At 39.8% G+C, this 19,292-nt stretch overlaps 1 protein-coding gene across 1 annotated transcript in view; it reads left to right on the plus strand.

Moving 5' to 3' along the window:
* The first annotated feature begins 291 nt into the window (after positions 1–291).
* The window catches only part of LOC117249191 (carnitine O-acetyltransferase-like), a 30,465-nt gene continuing 11,464 nt past the window's right edge, over positions 292–19,292 (plus strand). Inside the window, exons 1-6 of the mRNA XM_078165161.1 lie at positions 292–611; positions 4,242–4,295; positions 5,118–5,268; positions 9,914–10,088; positions 12,437–12,615; positions 17,417–17,517. Coding sequence (XP_078021287.1) covers positions 292–611; positions 4,242–4,295; positions 5,118–5,268; positions 9,914–10,088; positions 12,437–12,615; positions 17,417–17,517 — 980 coding nt within the window. The remainder of the gene's footprint in view (positions 612–4,241; positions 4,296–5,117; positions 5,269–9,913; positions 10,089–12,436; positions 12,616–17,416; positions 17,518–19,292) is intronic.

Consider the following 19,292-nt stretch of genomic DNA (forward strand, 5'->3'; position numbering starts at 1 on the left):
CCTTATCAAATGAGTTTACATAGTGCTGATCATTACAGCTCTCTGATTACATGATATGTCAATCTGCCTGTATTACCCAATACCTTGACAGGCAGGGAGGGGGAGAAAGCACAGCAATGTGACATTATTTTGTATCCAGCTGCTTTTCTAAAGTATGTCAACCATTTTTGTGCAATACAATAAGGTCTTACTGATATCTGATAAAAATAAAACCATTGTCATTATAATTAGTTATAACATGCATGTACATGTATTTGAGTACACTGTTGCATCTCCCGCATAAAGGTGGGGATGGCGAGGCCCTTTCACTTGGTGAAACCTGTATCAGCGACCCTTGTTTCTGGCAGAAACCTGTCCCAGCAGAAGGAACTGCCCAGTCAGCCTGTCCCCCCTCTGCAGCAGACCTGTGAGCTCTATCTCAGCTATATGGAGCCCATTCTGGAGGAGGATGAGTTGAAGCAAACCAAAAAACTAGTGGAAGAGTTTCAGAAAGCAGGAGGAGTCGGAGAAAGACTCCAGAGAGGCCTGGAAATGAAAGCATGCAACACTGAGAACTGGGTGAGCCAAACAACTACACCAGTAGCTATAGACACATTTATTGAGACAATGGGGTAACCTCCTCACACATTCTGCAGTTCTGCAGAAGCTCATTATGTACTCACCTCCTGGGACTGACCTTATAGACACATTCTGCCAGTGGAGATACAGATACAGATCTCCAAGGTTAGAAAATAAATCATATTTATCTTGACCAAATTATTACATAATACTTTTTGCTTCATATTTCTTCAACCACAGTTAAATTACATATGAAAGATTTATTTCTTATAAACTTCAGTCTATTACAATCTGTGGTCCAAAATTAAATGAAAGGGAGGAAACTTTTTGGGAAATGAGGAAAGAGATGCACAAAATGGGCCTCTAAAACTGGTGGAGAAAGGATGGGGCCTGAGTGAAAGGGTGGGGCTGGACAGGGCTGGAGACAGAGGGTTGGGCTGGAGAGGGACAGAAAGAAAGGGTGTGGTCAGTGGCAGCTGCACCAGCTCAGAGGTAGAGGTGGAGATGGTATAACTACAACTGATGTTTCACTGGAATATATACACCAAATGATGAATATAATGTCTGATCAAAAGACAGAAGAGCACAGTTGCTGCCTTCAGTCATTTTACAATACAATCATTTGAATTAACTTTCAAGTTAAAAGAAAATAAGTCACCCCCTGCTTATTTGGTCGACTACAACATAATCACATATGTTTATTCATACTTCTTGCACTGTATTTCTTTCAAAGATTTAGATTAAGTTGGAGATCTTTATTGTCATTAGTTGAACCTAAGATGCTCATAACACCAGGTCAATTTTTTTGAACGTATTCAATGTGTCATCACTCTCAACAGTCTCAAACCCAAGTTACAGTACTGAAAGTCTTTGGGATAATGCTACATGTATTGTAAAATATTAATATATGAACAGCTTTTTATTACAGAGCTGAACAGATAATAACTGAACAGCGTAGATGTAATAAACTGAAATGTCATTTGTGATTGCATGTCAAACCCACTAGTGTCATATCAGTTTCAGTCCTTGGATGAGAGGAGAATCTGATTCATTGGAATACCCTTTTTAAATGGTATAAAAGAAACTGAATAAAACCCTGCCCAATCATGCAGCTCTGCTTCCGTCTCATTTCTGACAGAGCTGCTCAAGCTGTGTTTGCTGCACCCAGTTGTCATACAGATGTCTTTTAGCACAATTCTTGGATTTGTATCAGTAATATGTGACCACCAGTATTCTCATATGTCACCAAACAGATACACTTATAGTTGCAGTTACAGATTAAGTTTCAACCAGAATTGAACCTTGAACAATCATAATTTTAAATATAAATTCAAACCCTAACTTTTGCAGTTAGGGTTCTTGCCAAAGTGAACATTCAGCCACCTACAGTCTATGCAACCCTGGAAGGGATAGAAAACAAGGGAAAGACACTGTTATTGCTCATGTAAATTGGAACCACATTTCATTTTTTTTGGCCACCAACTTTATTCAGGCATTTTGTGCCATTTGATCACTAATCTGGAAGAAGCAGATGTCCAAAAACATTTAATATGAAGTACAGGCGCCATGAAACACCTTCTTTACAAACTCAATTGAGTTTATCTGTCATTGTCTGTATTTTTCTGTGTGTCACTTATAGTTTGTAACTGTTCTTAGTTTACAGAGGTTATTGTCAAGAATGGATTTCTTGCTGCGCGAAAGCCTCTCGCAGGTGTATCAAATTCTGCAGGGATCTTTCCCCAAAAGTACTGTAGTAATAAAAAGGAAAAAATAAGGTAAGCACACACACACACACTCACACACACACAGGTTACTAGTATGGATGATAAATATAGTTGGGTTGCTTATAAATATGTTTGTACAATGTGAAATCTGAGGTATTTAGTGTAAGAGGTCGAGAATGTGTAGTTATTACACAATGTTTATGATTATGTCCATGATACTTCCTTAATATCACATAAGGGGCTGTACACATGCTGCGTTTTTTGCGACCTCAGATTTATTGTTTTCAATCTAGACATGGGGCAGGCGCACTCAAACGCCAGAGTGACGCCATCGTGGCGTGCGCGTTCCCAAGCACCCATTTCTCAGGGCGCGCCTGCTGCGCTCTGAGATAAACCGAGTTCAACTTTTGGAATACAGCAGTGCGCACTGCATGTCATTTGATGAGGAACAATCAATCAAAGCTGACCGATATCTTTCCCTTCTTCTGAAATTATCAGTCTGTGATAAATATGGAAAAGTTGATCATTTTGGTGCAAAGCTGCCAAAGATTTTCTTCTGTCCCATGGACAATATGCCCACACACTTATAAACAGCACCTGGATGAAGGTTAGCTCTGCATTCAGGATTTCAGGTAAATGTGCTTTGATACGGTGCTAAGGTGTTAAAGTTGCATAGCAACCTCAGATACAAGTTTCTACAGTGCTCTTCACAGCTGGCTCAAAACAGGCACAAAAGTAGTGCCCAGCGCCCAACCTCGCATTTTCCAGGTCTTTAATGCATGGGTACGGCCCCTTACGGTGCTTTACGTCCCATGGGTTGAGGAGCCACCTCAGGTCTCCATTTCTCCACTGTTCATCTCTCGACCTGAGGTGAATGAGTTGTAGAGTCTGATGGCCACAGGGAGAAAGGACTTCCTGATGATCTTGTTGATTTTGTTGGCATCGACTGTCCTCACCCTGTTACCCCAGCACACAATAGCAAAGAAGCTGGCACTGGCTACCACAGATTGGTAGAACATCCTCAGCATGGTACTGCACACATTGAATGACCGGAGCCTCAGCAGGAAGTAGAGTCGGCTCTTGCCCTTCTTGTATCCAGCCTCAGTGTCCTTAGTCCAGTTCAATTTGTTGTCTTCTCCCAGGTATTTGTAGTCCTGTCCAGTTTCCACATACACCCCTTGATGGAAATATGTGTAGGGGTGTTTTCTGCCTGCTGAAGTCCACCGCCAACTCTGTAATTTTGCCAGTGTTGAACTGCAATATTATGCCAGTTTCTGTTGGACCTGTGATGAATACTGTGACATTACCAACATATTCTGACAAGCTAACTAAATTTACTGTTTCTGAACAGGTTAACCCTGTTATACCCTGTCTGATCTGATTCAAGAGACGCTCAATGGCCAGAGAGTATATAGCATCACAGATGATGGACAAACTTGCTTGAAACCTCTTTGAACACTGACTGGTAGGCTGAGTCCACCACCAACCTTTAATAAAACAGAAGAAAAAATGTCTTACCAAAACCATAAGCAATAAAGTGTCCCAGACATATAATTGTGATCAACTTTATCAAAAGCTTCCACTTGATCAGTACTGTACAATCATTGACAAACATTAAGCACTTTGGACTTTATGACTTTGGACAAATCAGTTATGTTTAATTATTAAATAAATACATTTACACTCAGTTTTTTAGATGAGTAGTATTCAGTCTGTTGTACAATGTCCTCTGTGGCTCTGGGGGTAACTTTATATAGGCTGACAAACTACACCAGGATTATTTTGGATTGGCCTTGAGACTTTTTTTGTTTTGGGAAATTGACCTATATAAGGGATAAAAAGTAAGCCACTAATTTGAACAATTCCTTAATAAAGTTAGTCTCATTCTCAAATTGTTTCTTACAAACATTTAAATGAAAAATGAAGATTTAAATAAATAACCATGTTTTCTCTGTTCAGGTCTGCTGCAAAATTGATAGCAGCTGGAATGGAATTAAAGACAATGATTGACAAGTGAGTACTCAGCTTATATTTTATCATTGTAACAGTTTCATTTTTTTAGTCACGATTTATTGTTTCACACAATGTAATTATAAATACAGCTACTGTGTGGCTCAAAAATTAACTGTAATATTAACTGCAGCTAATCAATTCATTTGTTCCTTTCACCTTAAAACATTAAACACCAGAAGAAGCAGTTAAATTGCACATTAACAGAGGTTTCAACTGCTGACTGAAAGTAGTACTATGTTTTTTTAAATGATGTTGTCTTAAGCTAGTCAAAAGGTAAACTTGAACTTGGAAAAGTTCAACCAACCACATTTGCTCTCTATCTTTGTACACTCATATCTGTGCATCTTTGGTTTGGATCAGTTTTATTATTCTTATTTTTTCACATAAAAATAAATATAGTATGACATAGTAAAACTATTCATAGAAAAAAGAAATGGCTTGACCTGAAAACCCTGTTTTCCTGCTCATCTTATTGAGAACATTAATATCCACAAGAGTTTGTTTTGATTCAAACCTTATCAATAAATATTGTAAGTGCATCAAATGCTATATCGTAGGACGTAGGACACAGGACACAGGTCACAGACAGTAAACTGTGGGCTGACTGTATCAGTACTACCCTCTTACTGGTATAGGCCTTTTCCTTTCTCTTATTTTGTAGGTGAAAAGATTAAACTTCAGTCAAACATGGAGACAAAACTACATTATTTTAAGTGGTTCTGAACATCCAGTGGATGTGACAGCTTCAGGGACATCAATGGCCAGAATTGTAAATGATATTTGATGGCTGAGGTAGTATTCAATGTTTGTGTGTTTTTCCAGTGACGCACTACCAGCTGAGTACATAAAAGGGAAGCCACTGTGTATGAAGCAGTTTCAGTATCTGTTTTCATCCTGCCGTATCCCTGGTGCGACAGTGGACACCATGGAGTTCTACACCCAGAAACACATCACTGTAGTACACAACGGTCAGGTGAGGAACAAGTCAAACATCTGTGCCTGAGCTTTTCTGGGACCAGTGCTCATAACAACACTCGTAAGAATTACACTTGGACATTGTCTTAAGAGCCAACTGAGGGGGCATCCTGGGTTGTTGGGTATTTCGGTCCTGACCATGAACCACAACATCCCAGTTTGTATTGGACCATCCACTTTCTCCCTCTCCTTATTCCCTTAATCTCTCTACTATGCTCTACTGTATAAAGGCATAAAATACCCCAAAATATCATAAAGTGCCAGCTGAGGGGTAAAAAAAGCTTTTTTTGACTAAATTTGGAGAATAGAACATTATAAAGCAACTTACTCCTATTTACAGTAAAGTGTAAGAAGTAAACGGAGGAGCTCTCAAGTGATCACATGATTAATCACATGAATGCTCAGAGCAGAGTCGATCAAAGACAAGGATTTGTCCTACACCTGCCACCAAACTGGAGCATAGTGGAAATACCACTGTTGGAAGACAATATGATAATTCCCATTTTAGAAGGTAGTGTAACATCCTATAGTTTAAAAATAGTGGGCTAATATTGTTGTATTTAAACTATACATATTATAACAATTGCATAACTTTTGTAATGGCCAATAATAAATTGTACAGTCATTGCTAAAAAAAAAAAAAAAAGGTTCCTGGCCTTTGTCTCTGTACTATGGTCATTTAAAACACCCCAAAAGCTCATATTAACCAGTTTAAGAGAACTCATCAGCTCTCTGAAGTTCAGTCAAAAGGAAGTTCAGCTTTTATGATTATGTCACTTCTTATTTGTAAGTCTGCATGAGTCTAGTGAATATGAGTGCTTCAGGGACATTAATGTAAAACATGGTAAATGCTATTCTAATAAGATGCCCGAATGACCTTAACTGGCTTGTTTAAACATGAAGCAGTTTGACTTCCAGGTCCTCTCCCTAGTCCTGTCTCTAAGTGAAGATACTGCAAAGATCATTTCAGCAAGATCTCATTCTTTCAGTCATTACCCACAACTTGTTACAATTGTTGAGAGTCGGAATGTAGATCGACCAAGTTAAGTACTTCACCTTCAGGCTCAGTTCCCTTTTCATTCCAGTAATCCGGTACAGTCATCTGCATCACTGCTGCCTGGCACCAATCCATCTGTCAACCTCAAGCTCTTACCCTCCATGGAAATAAGTAGTGAGGTCTTCCAGTGACTCACAGTGGCAATGGATGCCTGCTGCATGTCAGATATGTTCCTTCATTTGTTTGTTTGTTTGTTTGTAATTCATCTTGGTTTGCCTTTGTTTGTTGTAATACAAACATCAAAATCAGCTACAGCCAAAATCTGCTGCTGTGCGCCAGCATCTGGATGTGATGCATTGTTTATGAACACAAGATGTATTTTAAGAGATCATTTGAGTCAAGAAAATCAGATTGTTTGTCAAACAGCTATTGCAACTGTATCCCGCATTTAGAGTGTTTATTTCAGACAGTCACTGAAACCCTCTGACAGTCAGCTCGAAACATCCCTCAGTTTTCTGTCTAAATAAATCATTGCAAATAGCCTTAACACCTTAATATTGGACCACTTCGTCTTTACTTCTGAAACAGTCTGAGGCAGCAGCATTTACAGCATCTGCCACCAGCTGCCACTCCGCTGCATTTTTAGTAATGTCCATATTGAGTCCACCAAACAACATTGTCTTTTTGTTATCAGCCTCCCCAACAAGAACTTCAGCTTCACATAGTGTGAAGTTTAGTTTTAACCTTTTTTTCCCGCTACATTTGCCATGCTCTTCTTTGTGCAGTTTCTTGTTAATGACTATTAATTCAGGGCGTTTCATTGGCCATTTATAGACACCTATGGATTGGGCAAGACACTCGCTCACCTGTGCCAGATTTCAAGTTTAATGTGATTTATAAAGGGAAACAGGCGTGGGACATGCATGCGCACTGTGCTATAAATCAGGATATTTTTGAGCGTAAGCACTTTCTGTGCTTTATTCATACATCACCTTTCCTGCGCACAGTTTTACAAATGAGGCCCCAGGACTCCAGTGTAGAATGGGCCCAGGCTTGAATTTTGCTCTGAGGCTCAACCATGCATCATCTCTCATAGCTGGTGGGGCATCAGATGGGTCTGATTCACCCACAGCGAGAATGGACCCAGACCAAGGCAGAGTGGTGTCACGGTCTGGTGGGGCTTAGTAACTTAACCCTGGGATGAGGGAAAGTCTGGGTTTGCTGTTTAGGAAAGAGAGGTCACTTAAATTTAGGGTCAGTTATCACTGTATCTAACTCTTTGAACCTAACATGCTCACTGGCAGGTTTCCTTCAACAAATCCTGAGTTTCTCTCTTTCTTCTCCCTCTGACAGAGCCAGACATGCAGTTTCATTTCCTCATTGATTTAGTCAATGTCAAAATGCAAATCAAAGCATATTAATTAATGAAGGTTAATGTATGTCAGAATCAAAATCCTGGTTGGATATTAGTTTGTTATCCAGGGCTGTCTAAAGTTACCCCTGTTATGTGCTGTCAGTTGTTCTTTTTTTAACAGCAGTTTTTTTGCCCTCATTCAAATATTATGCACCATCAAGTCACCCTCAGCTCAGAATTAAACCTCTGCATGTCCTTTTTTATAACAGTGAAAACCATTCACCAAGCACAAGCTTAACTCGGGGTGAATATACTCAGAGTTGATGGATCTAATTCTGATCAGCCGTACTGGAACCAAAAACTCAGAGTTTTCCATTTCAGGGTTCATCAACTCAGAATTCAGGGTTAGAGAGTTCAGCTTCTCTCTCAGTACAGCTGCTTCAGTTGCTTCAATTGACTGCATTTACCATCAACAATAATTGGATAGCCACTTAAAATGTTGTGAATTTCTCCTTTAATGAAATGTGGTGAATAGGTCTATAATATTGAAGAGGTGCCCAGTGGTTGATATTTTGTGTTTTCTGTCTGTTTTTAGTGCTGTCTGTGTAATGATAGTAGTCTGATTATTTATCTGATGGTTGAGGCTATAAAGTGTGTCACATTAACTAGTGTGAGAATGCCATTTGGCCTAATCTTATACCTACTGTCTTTCCTTTAACAGAAAAATATACAACTGTACACCAATCCAAGTTTTTTGTCTTTCACCAAACTAAGACTAACGTTTTACGAGAGTTGCAAATAGCTAAGAATAGCTCAGTGCGCAGCAAATATGTATGTGTGTGTGTGTGTGAGGACCAAAAAGTGTATTTTAGCAAAAAAACATAAAGTGAGGACATTTTTGGCTGGTCCTCGCTTTTTCAAAGGCCTGTTTGAGGGTTAAACTTAGTTTTAGAGTTAGAGTGAGGCATTTAAGCCCTGTTTCCACCAAACACTGTCAGTATGATACCTTTGGAACCAAAGGTAACCCTTCAGACATGGTACCTAGACCACGGCAAACAGTACTCTTTCGTGTGGGCGAGGTTATTGTCACACACTGCTCCATCCAGCACTCACTGTATTTCCTCCATTGTCAGTCTGCACCTTGCTTATCATCCACAGAACAGGGTTACACGCCGACATTTTCAGAACAAAAAAGAACAGGCTATATTGAGAGTCTCTCTCCATGGGCTATTAAAAAATAATGGGTTTGTGCATTTAGATCTCAGGCAAGTGCAGGGGTTTAGTGTTGCTGGAGACCACAGAAACAACGCTCTGCGATGCTTTTTTTTTTTTTCTCTGAGTGAGATTTGGATATGTGCAGTTCACATATTCCAGTCAAAATTAATATTTTTTTTTAACACTAAAAGATCCTCTCATTACTAAAAGTGTATGTAATCCAAGAGAGACAATAAAAACTAGTTAAAGTAATGGTCAAAGTTGTCACGTGAAATTTAAGGTGCGCTGATGGATTCACGTTGTCAACTCATACATTGAGTAACATAACAAGTTAACATTCCACCTTATATGCTGCCAGCAGAGGGCACAGTGAATTAAGCTTTTTTCTGATTACAGCTGCTGCCAGAGCCAGGGAAACATCCATTCATTTTATACTTACAGTTTACTATTATACTGTATGTGAAGCTCTCTACGGTATGAACAGTAGTTACAAAACCAGCCACAGCTCAGCAGACTGAAGATGTCAAAAGTAAATGTGAAGTACAGTTTTAGTTGTGTGCTTGTGGATTTGCTTCGGTGTACCAACTGCAGCTCAGAAGAAAACAAAGTCTCCTCATGGTTCTGACCATGGTCTGGAGATCAACGCAGGAAAACTAATACTAACATTAGCTTAATTGTCCTGGTAACTCATCATAAAACACACCCCATTGAAATGTAACAGAAACAAAATAAAACTCACCAAAACTGTGAGATGTTAGTCTTTTCAGTCATCTAGTCAGTAAGTCCACTCCTCTAACAATCACCAACTGTGTTTTGTTTGAATAAATCCATATGGAGTCTTAATGAATTGATTTAAGAACAGTTTGCTAACCAGTGGTCACAGTGAAATTTAATCAGCTTATTATTTTAATTAATTACAAGTTGTAATTACAATTAATGATTGTAAATCAAATGACCACAACACCATTTGCTCACTGACAACCTAAGGCTTTGGGAGGGCTGAGCGTCTTTGCTCCTGGGGGTTTTGCTCAGGTGGTAACCCAGTCTTGCTTTCATGTTTCTTCCCTTTGGATTCAGTTCTTTGTGATGGAAGCATACAACAGTGATGGGAGTCCACTGACAGTTGATCAGCTTTGTGTTCAGCTGGAGAGGATCTGCAACTCCTCACTACAGACCAACATGGAGCCTGTTGGAATCCTCACCACCCAGCGTCGTGACAACTGGAACAAAACCTACAACAACCTCATCAAAGGTGAGAACAACTCTGTTCTAATGCAAGTCAAACTGTAGAACTGCTGACCTAATGAGAACATGTGAAATAAACTTATTGTCTACATTCATGCATGCCTGGTATAGAAGAAGAAGAAGAAGAAGAAGAAGAAGAAGAAGAAGATACAATTCATTAATCTTAGAGGGGGAATTCATTTTTTTTTCACTCTGAGCTTGTTTCCACCTGGTATTGTCATGCATCTTTAGTGATCCCATCACAAGTGAACAGCTTAAAGTCTGTCACCTGGTATTGGAATGTGTCTCCACGTGTCTCAAATGACTGCTTGTGATGGGATCTCACTTCCCCTCTTGATCTGCAAATAACCACTTGAATCATTTGCATTTGCAACGACCAACTGCATTATTGTTTTTAACGAGTTTTAACATTTGTTACGCTACACGTACACTTAGCGCCTTTTATTATCTAAAATGAGTAAAATCATAATTGTAGACCTGCAGTGTATTGATTAGCAGCCCCTCCTTGCCACGAGACAGTTAGGACTGCTGAAAAAATATCAATCTAGCATAATATTGAAATATTTGTCATGGCAATATTGTATACAGACATACCCTTAGCGACATTTGATGAGAGTCCACCCAGGCCACATACTCACAGTGAAAGGGCTATCTGTTAGCATCACAAGGCTAATGTTATCTAATGGTATTAACAGATTTAGCTTTAGCTTGTGCTAACCAGGCAGATGTTGAGCTGACCATTTGTTTGTGTAACTGTACCAACAGAAAGCTTTGCAGTGGGGCATCAGATAGCAAGCACATCAGCTTAGTAGGCAGTCTTTGTGTGTGGCCCAGAACACAGTAGCATACACTAGGATTGCCAACTTTCACGCACCTGACCGTCTCACACTTTTAGGCTCTGTCTCACACTCTCACAACACCAAGGCAAACACTGTGACAGCAACAGAGTCGAACAATCTTGTAATGTAGTGAATGACTTTGACTGTAGAAGACAGCTGAGTATGTGATTCCATGGCATTTCATCTCTAACTATTCTCTGATTGAGATTGGACTGAAAAGCAACAGCAGGGACAAGCCGAACAGTTTATAATGAGCTTTAATACACCACTTCAATAAATACAGGGAGCGCAGTCTGGTGAAGCAACAGAGAGTCAATGTTCAGTTTCAGAGCTCCCAGGGGAATAGGATCTGTCCGCACTTTTCTGCATGGAATGCTGAAGCAGCACACAGGGGAGATGCTAGCATCCACCAGGCGCACACACACAGCAGACAGTTCACTAGTGTGCAATGGTAACAAGAGGGGGCAGGCGGAGAGCGATGTCAGAGTAGCTGAGGTTCCAAAACCACAAGTACTTACTGAGAAAACAGTCTCTCCAATGCGAAGCCAGCTGTGGACAGAAAAGAGCTTGACAGCAGTGATGACACGTGGATTCTGCAGGGCACACACACAAAAGCGAAGTGTGCAGCCACACAACGAAGCAATCCACAAAGACTAAGTAGAAGAGTCAGGGACAGGCAGAGTCGATACCAAGTCCATCTTCGTCCAAGGACAGTCCTTCCACATTGATGTCTTCCACTGACAGGGAAGATGAGGCCTTGGAGAGAGAATCCTTGCCTTCCAGTGGTGAAACCTTTACATCATAGGGCAAAGGCACGAGTCCGATGAACTTAGGAGCCAACTTCTTGGACCCCTCCACCTCCTTGGATGGAATTGTTCATATATATGGGGACACATTACTCCATGTCTGTCCTTTCACCCAGCCTGCCCTTTGCTGTGCCTTTATTATTATTACCAGGGGCGGATTTAGTGATCTGGGGGCCTGGGACCCCCAGGCAAACTGCCCTGTTTTATTTTCAGCCTTCCTCTGAGAATGCTGGTAGGCTATTGGCAGTTGTAGGAAAAACAGGCCTAGTCAAAACCCTGCACAATTTACCTAAATGTACTTCAAGTTTGTTCAAGATTTAATTTTTATATAGTGCTGGATAATTTGAACTGAACTATTAATGAATCATATTTCGAAAGTAAAATCTGAGTGATTAAAAATGAGTAAAAATCTGAATCTGCAACATAACCAGTAACATTTATCTGTCAGGTAGATGTAGTGGTAAAATATTTTCCTCAGAAGTTAAAGTGTACAGTTGCTTATTTTAAAGGGGGAGCACTGGGGGCCATCTTTGAGTTATTTTAAGGTACAATGAGTTACAGTGGTAACACAATTCAGTATTTTTCATATCTTAACATCATCATGACAGTTCTCCCATTTTATCATACAGCTCTCCCCTCCTTAAAGTGTTGCAGTCTGATTACATTATAACACAAAGTTTGCTCTGTGTGCATGTCCTTGCTGTGTTTAGATGAGACCAACAAAGAGTCGGTGCTGGCTATCCAAAGCAGCATCTTTTCAGTGTGTCTGGATGGAGCGATGCCCTCAGAGTCTAATGAGAAGTATCGCAGTAGTTCTTTTCGTCAGATGCTGCATGGAGGAGGCAGCCAGCGGAACAGTGGAAACCGTTGGTTTGACAAGGGGCTTCAGGTGATATTACAAATATTACAGACATGTTTTAATACAGAATGCATTTCTCAATAGAATTGTTAACAAAACACTTCCTGACTTACAAAGTGTTAAAGCTTCTGGAAACCCAAATCCACAATAGCCTTCTCACTATGTAATTTAGGGTCTTATGTACATAATATTAAACATGTAAAAACAATTAGAAATCAGTTTCCATCCAAATTCAAAATATCTGTCTTTTAAGTTTTTGTACATTCTTGAAATTGGGCTTGATTTGGCCATGGTTATCTCTGAGATTTATTACACAATAAATGCCAAACCAATATAAATCATCCATCAGTTGTCTCATCCCGCCCCCCAGTGGCAGTGCAACAACACCTTTCTGCTCCAGCTAAATCTGCCTCTTTGAGTCTGAGCCAACAAACAGCTTTCTAGTCTGATGCTTAGAAAATACAGATCGTAAACTGGCTGAACTGCTCGGCTGCGACCCAGCGGAGGCTCTGCCTCTGGTGGGCTCCCAGTAGCACTCGAATCAGGTTGACCGGCTCCAGAGCCTGGACAATCCGAGCCTTTGCAGCTCGTGGAGCTGCAGGAAGAGGCGGCTTGTCCCTCGGGCCCAGTGCCGGTGTCGGCTCACGGGGAGGGGACGTAATGTGCACCCTTCCTCACCCCTAACCCCAACCCCAAGCAGTTAGCTTTGCTACGCATAAACATATCCCCAATCGCGGAGGTGATGCTGCGGGAAACAATACAATTTTAGCCAGAGGGGAACATTATTCTAGGCGGGCAAATACTTCTACACAACACCAGAGAGACGGCCGGCTGGCCGGTGCCGGTCTCTCCCGCTTTGACGGTCGGTGTGTGTGTCAGAGTAAAGACATATTTAATCTATTAAGACTGGATGTGTTTGAATGAAAAAGGCTATTATCAGAAAAACGGAGCAGATTTATGTTTCCAATGAAAACGTATCTCAATGAAGAAAGGCAAAGCGCTAGCCTTCCGTTGTCATTCATCTCAGCTAACATTGCATGTAAAAGTTATGCTAACTATTCTACGAAGTAACATTAATATGAATCACAAAACATTTTGAAACTTACCATTCAGTGACCACCTGAAAGGAATCATTTTCAGCCGGCAGGGCTTCTGTTTCATCCTCTGAATCATCAGAGGGCTCAAACATGTACAGCTGGATTAAATTTGTGGCAGCCATTGCTGAGCCAGGGAGATGTCAATCAAAACGAGGGCGCTGTCAATCAGAGCGTTATCTGCCACGGCCACTCTATCCTGGCAAGTGGTCTCAACAGTAGGGGTGTAACGGTACACAAAAATCTCGGTTCGGTACGTACCTCGGTACACAAGTCACGGTTTGGTTTTTTTCGGTACAGTAATGAAAAAAATAGACAACTATTAAATATCTTTTACTTATTGGTAACCTTATTAAAACATACCACCACAGCAGTTAACTCTTTTTACACAATTTTTGAATGAAACAAATATATATAAAATCCTGCTTTTTCACATTGTTTGAATGAAAATAGAAATATAAAAGTGAAAAATAAAATCCTGCTGTTTTTTCAACACATTTTTTGAATGAAAAATATAAATATACATTTCTGCTTTAACAGTTTTACTCAATTAAAATAGAAAGTATAGTGCAGCTGGTCAGCTTTAAAGCCTGCTCAGATTCAGTTTTACTAGGAACTTACTTAGCTTTCCCACTTTGTTAAAGTGCAGTAAACAAAACATGCTTATATCTAAAGTGCAGCTTAAACAATTTTACTCAACTCCAGTGGTGGTGGTTATTTCTTTAAGCGCGATGGTCAGGGAAACGCTCTTTCTTTTTTTCTAGTCGTGCCAGTTAACGTTCAAACTCGGGTGGTGTCGCTTTAGATGCGTTAGCATGTTAGACGTGTTTCCAAGTACATACCCGACCGCTGTTCTGCAGTGTCGGCACACTGCTTTTGTCTTGTCCACTTGTTTATTTCCATCTTCATATTTTACGCTGAAACCAAAGTGTTCCCAAATGGAGGACTTAAGGTTTGCGGGTGGGTCTTCAGGTTCGTCAGGCTCACTTGCCATGTTGTGAAAATGCGAGAATGTGCCGCACAAAGTGAAAGCGGAGATTTACGGGACTCGGTCCATCACTCAAATATGTCTGTTGGGGAACTAGATATTTTAAATGGTTCGGCTTGCAAAAACGGAATTAAAATAAAACAAAATAAAATAAAATAATATCCTGCGCCCAATAATTCGGTACAGGGTCGTGCCGAACCGAAAGTCGTGTACCGAACGGTTCGACACAAATACATGTACCGTTACGGCCCTACTAAACAGCAAAATGAGCTGTTTTTACACCAGGTTTTCTAATAGTTATGAATGGTTATTTTCACTCAGACTTTTGTGGATGATTAATGAGACACTCGACTTTGATATAATATATGCATTTTTACTATTTCAAGCTGTGTTTCCAAAGGCTTTAAAACCTGTTTCCACAAAGAACATCTCCAAAGCAAACAAATAATTGCAAAATACAAAAATAAATACAAAAAATCACCACATTTGGTGTGTATGACCCTGAGGTGACCCTGAGCCCAGTGTTTGACCCAAAATTTAAAATAAACCATGCTCCAGTCGACACAAGAAAATTTACATCAAAGGAGGACAGCTCTGATCCCTACATCATTTGAAACCACAACCAGAGCAATTGGTGAATTAGAGTCTGCAGCTTTTGCCAGGGTGCTGGACAAAATAGCCTTGACCTGCGCTAAAACCTTATGACACTCAACTTTATAAATAACTTAATATCTGCTTCTGCAGATACAGATACAGACTTCACTGACACTTTGAACAGGTTACAAGATTGAACTAATAAACTATCATTCAGTTTTTTGATATCTTTGGCAATTTTTATATTGTATATTATCACAGGTTTATGCTGTTTTCAGACCTTTTCTGAGTTAATTATAGGTGTGTATGGCACTGCTTGAAGTAGGTGACGTAACTGAAGACATCCCCCACTCTAACACCCTTTTGCCTCTCTGTTTTTACAAAGAAAAAAAGTAACTTAAACTCCTGTAATGCTCACAATTTCTACTCTTCATACACAATTTATACATCAAAACATAGATATTTTTTTCTTCTTTCAGGTGATATGCCCATTTAAGCACTAGGACAAATGACATGTCAACATCTTGAGCAGAGTATTGGGATGCTCAAAGTGAAGACATTTCAGCAATACACCTCACAGTTTTTGAATTTGGATGTCTTTTCAAGTAGTACTTGTGTGTTGTCAGCAGATCAACTGAATATTCATGCCTGGATACAGATAGCAGATTCTGATCAGCTGATTAGACCTCCATCACTTATTGCCTGTTTCTGATTGGTGCATCACTTTATAGCTCTTTTTGAAACCACAATCTCTACTGTTTCAATTGTTAACAGATTTAAACTTCCAAATGTTTCAGGTATAAAACTACCTCTGTCACACACACACACACACACACACACACACACAAACAGATATTTATGATTTGTTCAACTGTTTTCTACTTCAATCTCTGCCTTTGTTGCTCTCACTATTTTTCTTGATATTAAACTTTTTTTCTTTTAAATATTGTGCTTTTTTCATATTGTCTTATAATGGCAGTGATATCAGTACCAAGGATTTCTTCTTTCAGCCCCATCTCAACTTCTGTGGAAAATAGGCAACATATTGATTTACTGATTGAGTGGGAACAATGTTCAACAAAAGCATAACTACACTGAACAAAAACTGACCTGCAACGTTCTGTTTCTGCTCCCATTTTTCACCGGGTTAAGTTAAAATATATAAAACTTTCTTAATGCACTCAATAGATACACTCACATTTTTGGTTGCAAATGTGTTAAATCCTTATTAGTAGGCACTTCCCCTTTTCCAATCCCCCTGACAGATGTGTATACCAAGATGGTGATTAAACAGCAGCTTAAAGCTAAGGTGTGCCTTGAGATGGTCACAATGAAAAAAACAATTAAGATTTTATATGACTAGCACTACAGAAATGCATTTTTTTTTTTTTTTGTCACAGATACCCCAAAGAATCAATCAGTATCTGGTGTGACACCATTTGCCTCATGTAGTGCAACACATCTTCTTCACATAGAGTTGATCAGTTTGTTGATTGTGCCATTGGAATGTTAGCCCACTTCTCTCCAATGGCTGTGTGAAGTTGCTGGATATTGGTAACCAACTCCTTGCTCAGCTTGTACAAACAAGAACAGGATATAAAGTAAAAGCAAGAGTTAAAGAGCACACTGCCCCCTTTGTAATTCTTTGAGTGCAGCAGTATAGGCTTGCCAAAACAGTTCTGTGCCCAGATGTGAAAAAGTAAGATCCATTGAAGTTAAAAAGACATTTCCTTGTTCAGTTTTTAGAGCGGAGGTCAGTACCAGGTAGCCAGTCAGTGAGGGCAAACAAAACCAGACAGATTGTGTTTGCAGGTGTTAAAACCGGGGAAAAGATCAGGTCTTCGTCACTGTGCTAGCAATGCCTACTACAATATCCTGAGTCATGGGGACTGTTTATTTCTATCCACTAATGGTAAAGTTAGCAATGGCAAGGACTGTAGTGTAAGACAGAACTGGAAATTACAAAATGAGGATACAACAGAGAGTGGCACAGCAGCAGGTTTTGTTTTTGGTTGAGTCATTTTGAAAATAATTCATGACTTTTTAGTCACCCTAAGTTTCCCTTCTTGTCAGAAGACACTAGGACCACACAGGACCAAACAGACTCATAAGGATCAGGAATTTAATGCTGATTGTGTTTTTATCCTTTTTTCAGTTAATTATTGGAGAAGATGGGACATGCGGTCTGAACTTCATGTGTACAGTTGCTGATGGTATCGTCCACGCGTCCGTGTGTGAACATTTTTCAGCAATCGTGTAAGTATAGATGTTTTGATTTGCTGTTTCAATAATTAAAAGTTTAATATGAGACAGATTGTACAGATAGAGATTTAAATCACTGCATCCTGCTGTAGCATGGACAGGTGGAATGATTCCTGTCTTTGTGCAACTACCTATATGACTACAATACATACAATGCTCTGGTACATAAACAAATAACACCATACCCCTGGTTATTGGTCTGTAGCTGTTGGACGTGCTGGGGCACACCTTCCAGTGTTTAGGAAGGATCCTGCAGAGGCAAAACAAGAGTCCTCCCTAGCATTCAGTGAACACACATTGGAACAGGCTAACAAGTGTCCCCATGTGATCATCATTAACCCTCAGCAGACTGAGGGGGTTTCAGTTACTGTGATAATTTTGGCACTCTGTAATGTTGTTGAACAGTTTTAAACACATGTATCAGTATTGTCAGAATCATGTGACTTTTAGGAAGAATATATTTCTGGATCATATTTAAGAGTAAGTCGAGTAATGGAGTAAAGACTACAGCTGAAAAAGTTCTAAATTATCATTTACAGTATATAAACAGACTCACACACAGAATCAGTCATTTAACAGTGATCCTTTTTTAATACATATTTTCTGTGTGTGTCACCACACACCACTACAGTAATATGAATAGCAGATCTGATGAGCTGCGCAGCTCTCACTTAGTGCTCCATCTCTGCTGTGAACGATTCATTTAACACTTTTATGGTTTTATCTAAATCACAGTATTTAAAAAAAATGTCATTATTCAGCAGTGGACACATTAGAAAGTGTAAATTATGATGTTTCTGTCAATATTTTTTTCACGCTTGCATGATAAAAACTCATGGAGACATTAATCCAAATAAATGACATGTTTATGTAAATCCTGCCAAGCTCCACTGGCGCAGGTTTCATTGAAGAGGCCCTCACTTCCAGCAAATCGTTTACTGTGCAAAGCATTGTTGGGATTCTATACCCACGGAGGATCCACAAATGCATCCTTCGAATTTCTCTGAAAGAAGGACTCAGTCCTTCGTGAAACTCGGAAGGATCCTTGACATTGGAACAGTCCTTTGGCGAGGGTCGATGACGTAACGTCCTTCAAATTCTGCCGTTTGTGGATCCTTCCTTGACATTGAGAAACACCCACAGACATACAAGGGGAAAACACACCCAGCAGGCCCTGCTAAAGCAAGGGGGGTGTAAAAGTCTTTATTAAACAGATTGTGCTCATTGTTATGCACTTTTAAGAAGTTTTCACTCATTAAAATGGCCCCTGACCTGTGCAGATTTAAAAAAAGATAGCCACGTAAAAGCAAGGCTGAGTGGGAGTCCCATGCGGGAAAGTATGGCTTCCATGGTCATTGTAGCAGCTTCAGTTAATTATAATGAATGAGCTCTGCTGCGGGCGTGCTGCAGAAGACGTGTTGTGCCACATCCATGTCCCATGTATTGCAGCAGTTAGTCTTCAGATGGACATGCTCATTAATTTTAGTCACATTTTAGTCATTTTTAACCTTCATCATTTTAGTCCAGCTAAAGTTGATGAAAAGTCTGGACATTTTAGATCAATTTTTGTCAATACTTTTAGTCAAATTTTTTGATGGGGAAAATCTGAGCAAAAATATTGTTTTATTTTATTTGCAAGGTTATTGTTGATCTTAATGAACTGCTGAGTGTGTTTGCACTGTTCTCTGGTCCATTTGTTCACGCTGGCTAAAAAAAAAGCCTTTGATGAAACTGCAGGTAGCATTCATTTACTTGCATATGAATAACGT

The sequence above is a fragment of the Epinephelus lanceolatus genome, chromosome 23, assembly GCF_041903045.1.
Source record: "Epinephelus lanceolatus isolate andai-2023 chromosome 23, ASM4190304v1, whole genome shotgun sequence".
Taxonomy (NCBI): domain Eukaryota; kingdom Metazoa; phylum Chordata; class Actinopteri; order Perciformes; family Serranidae; genus Epinephelus; species Epinephelus lanceolatus.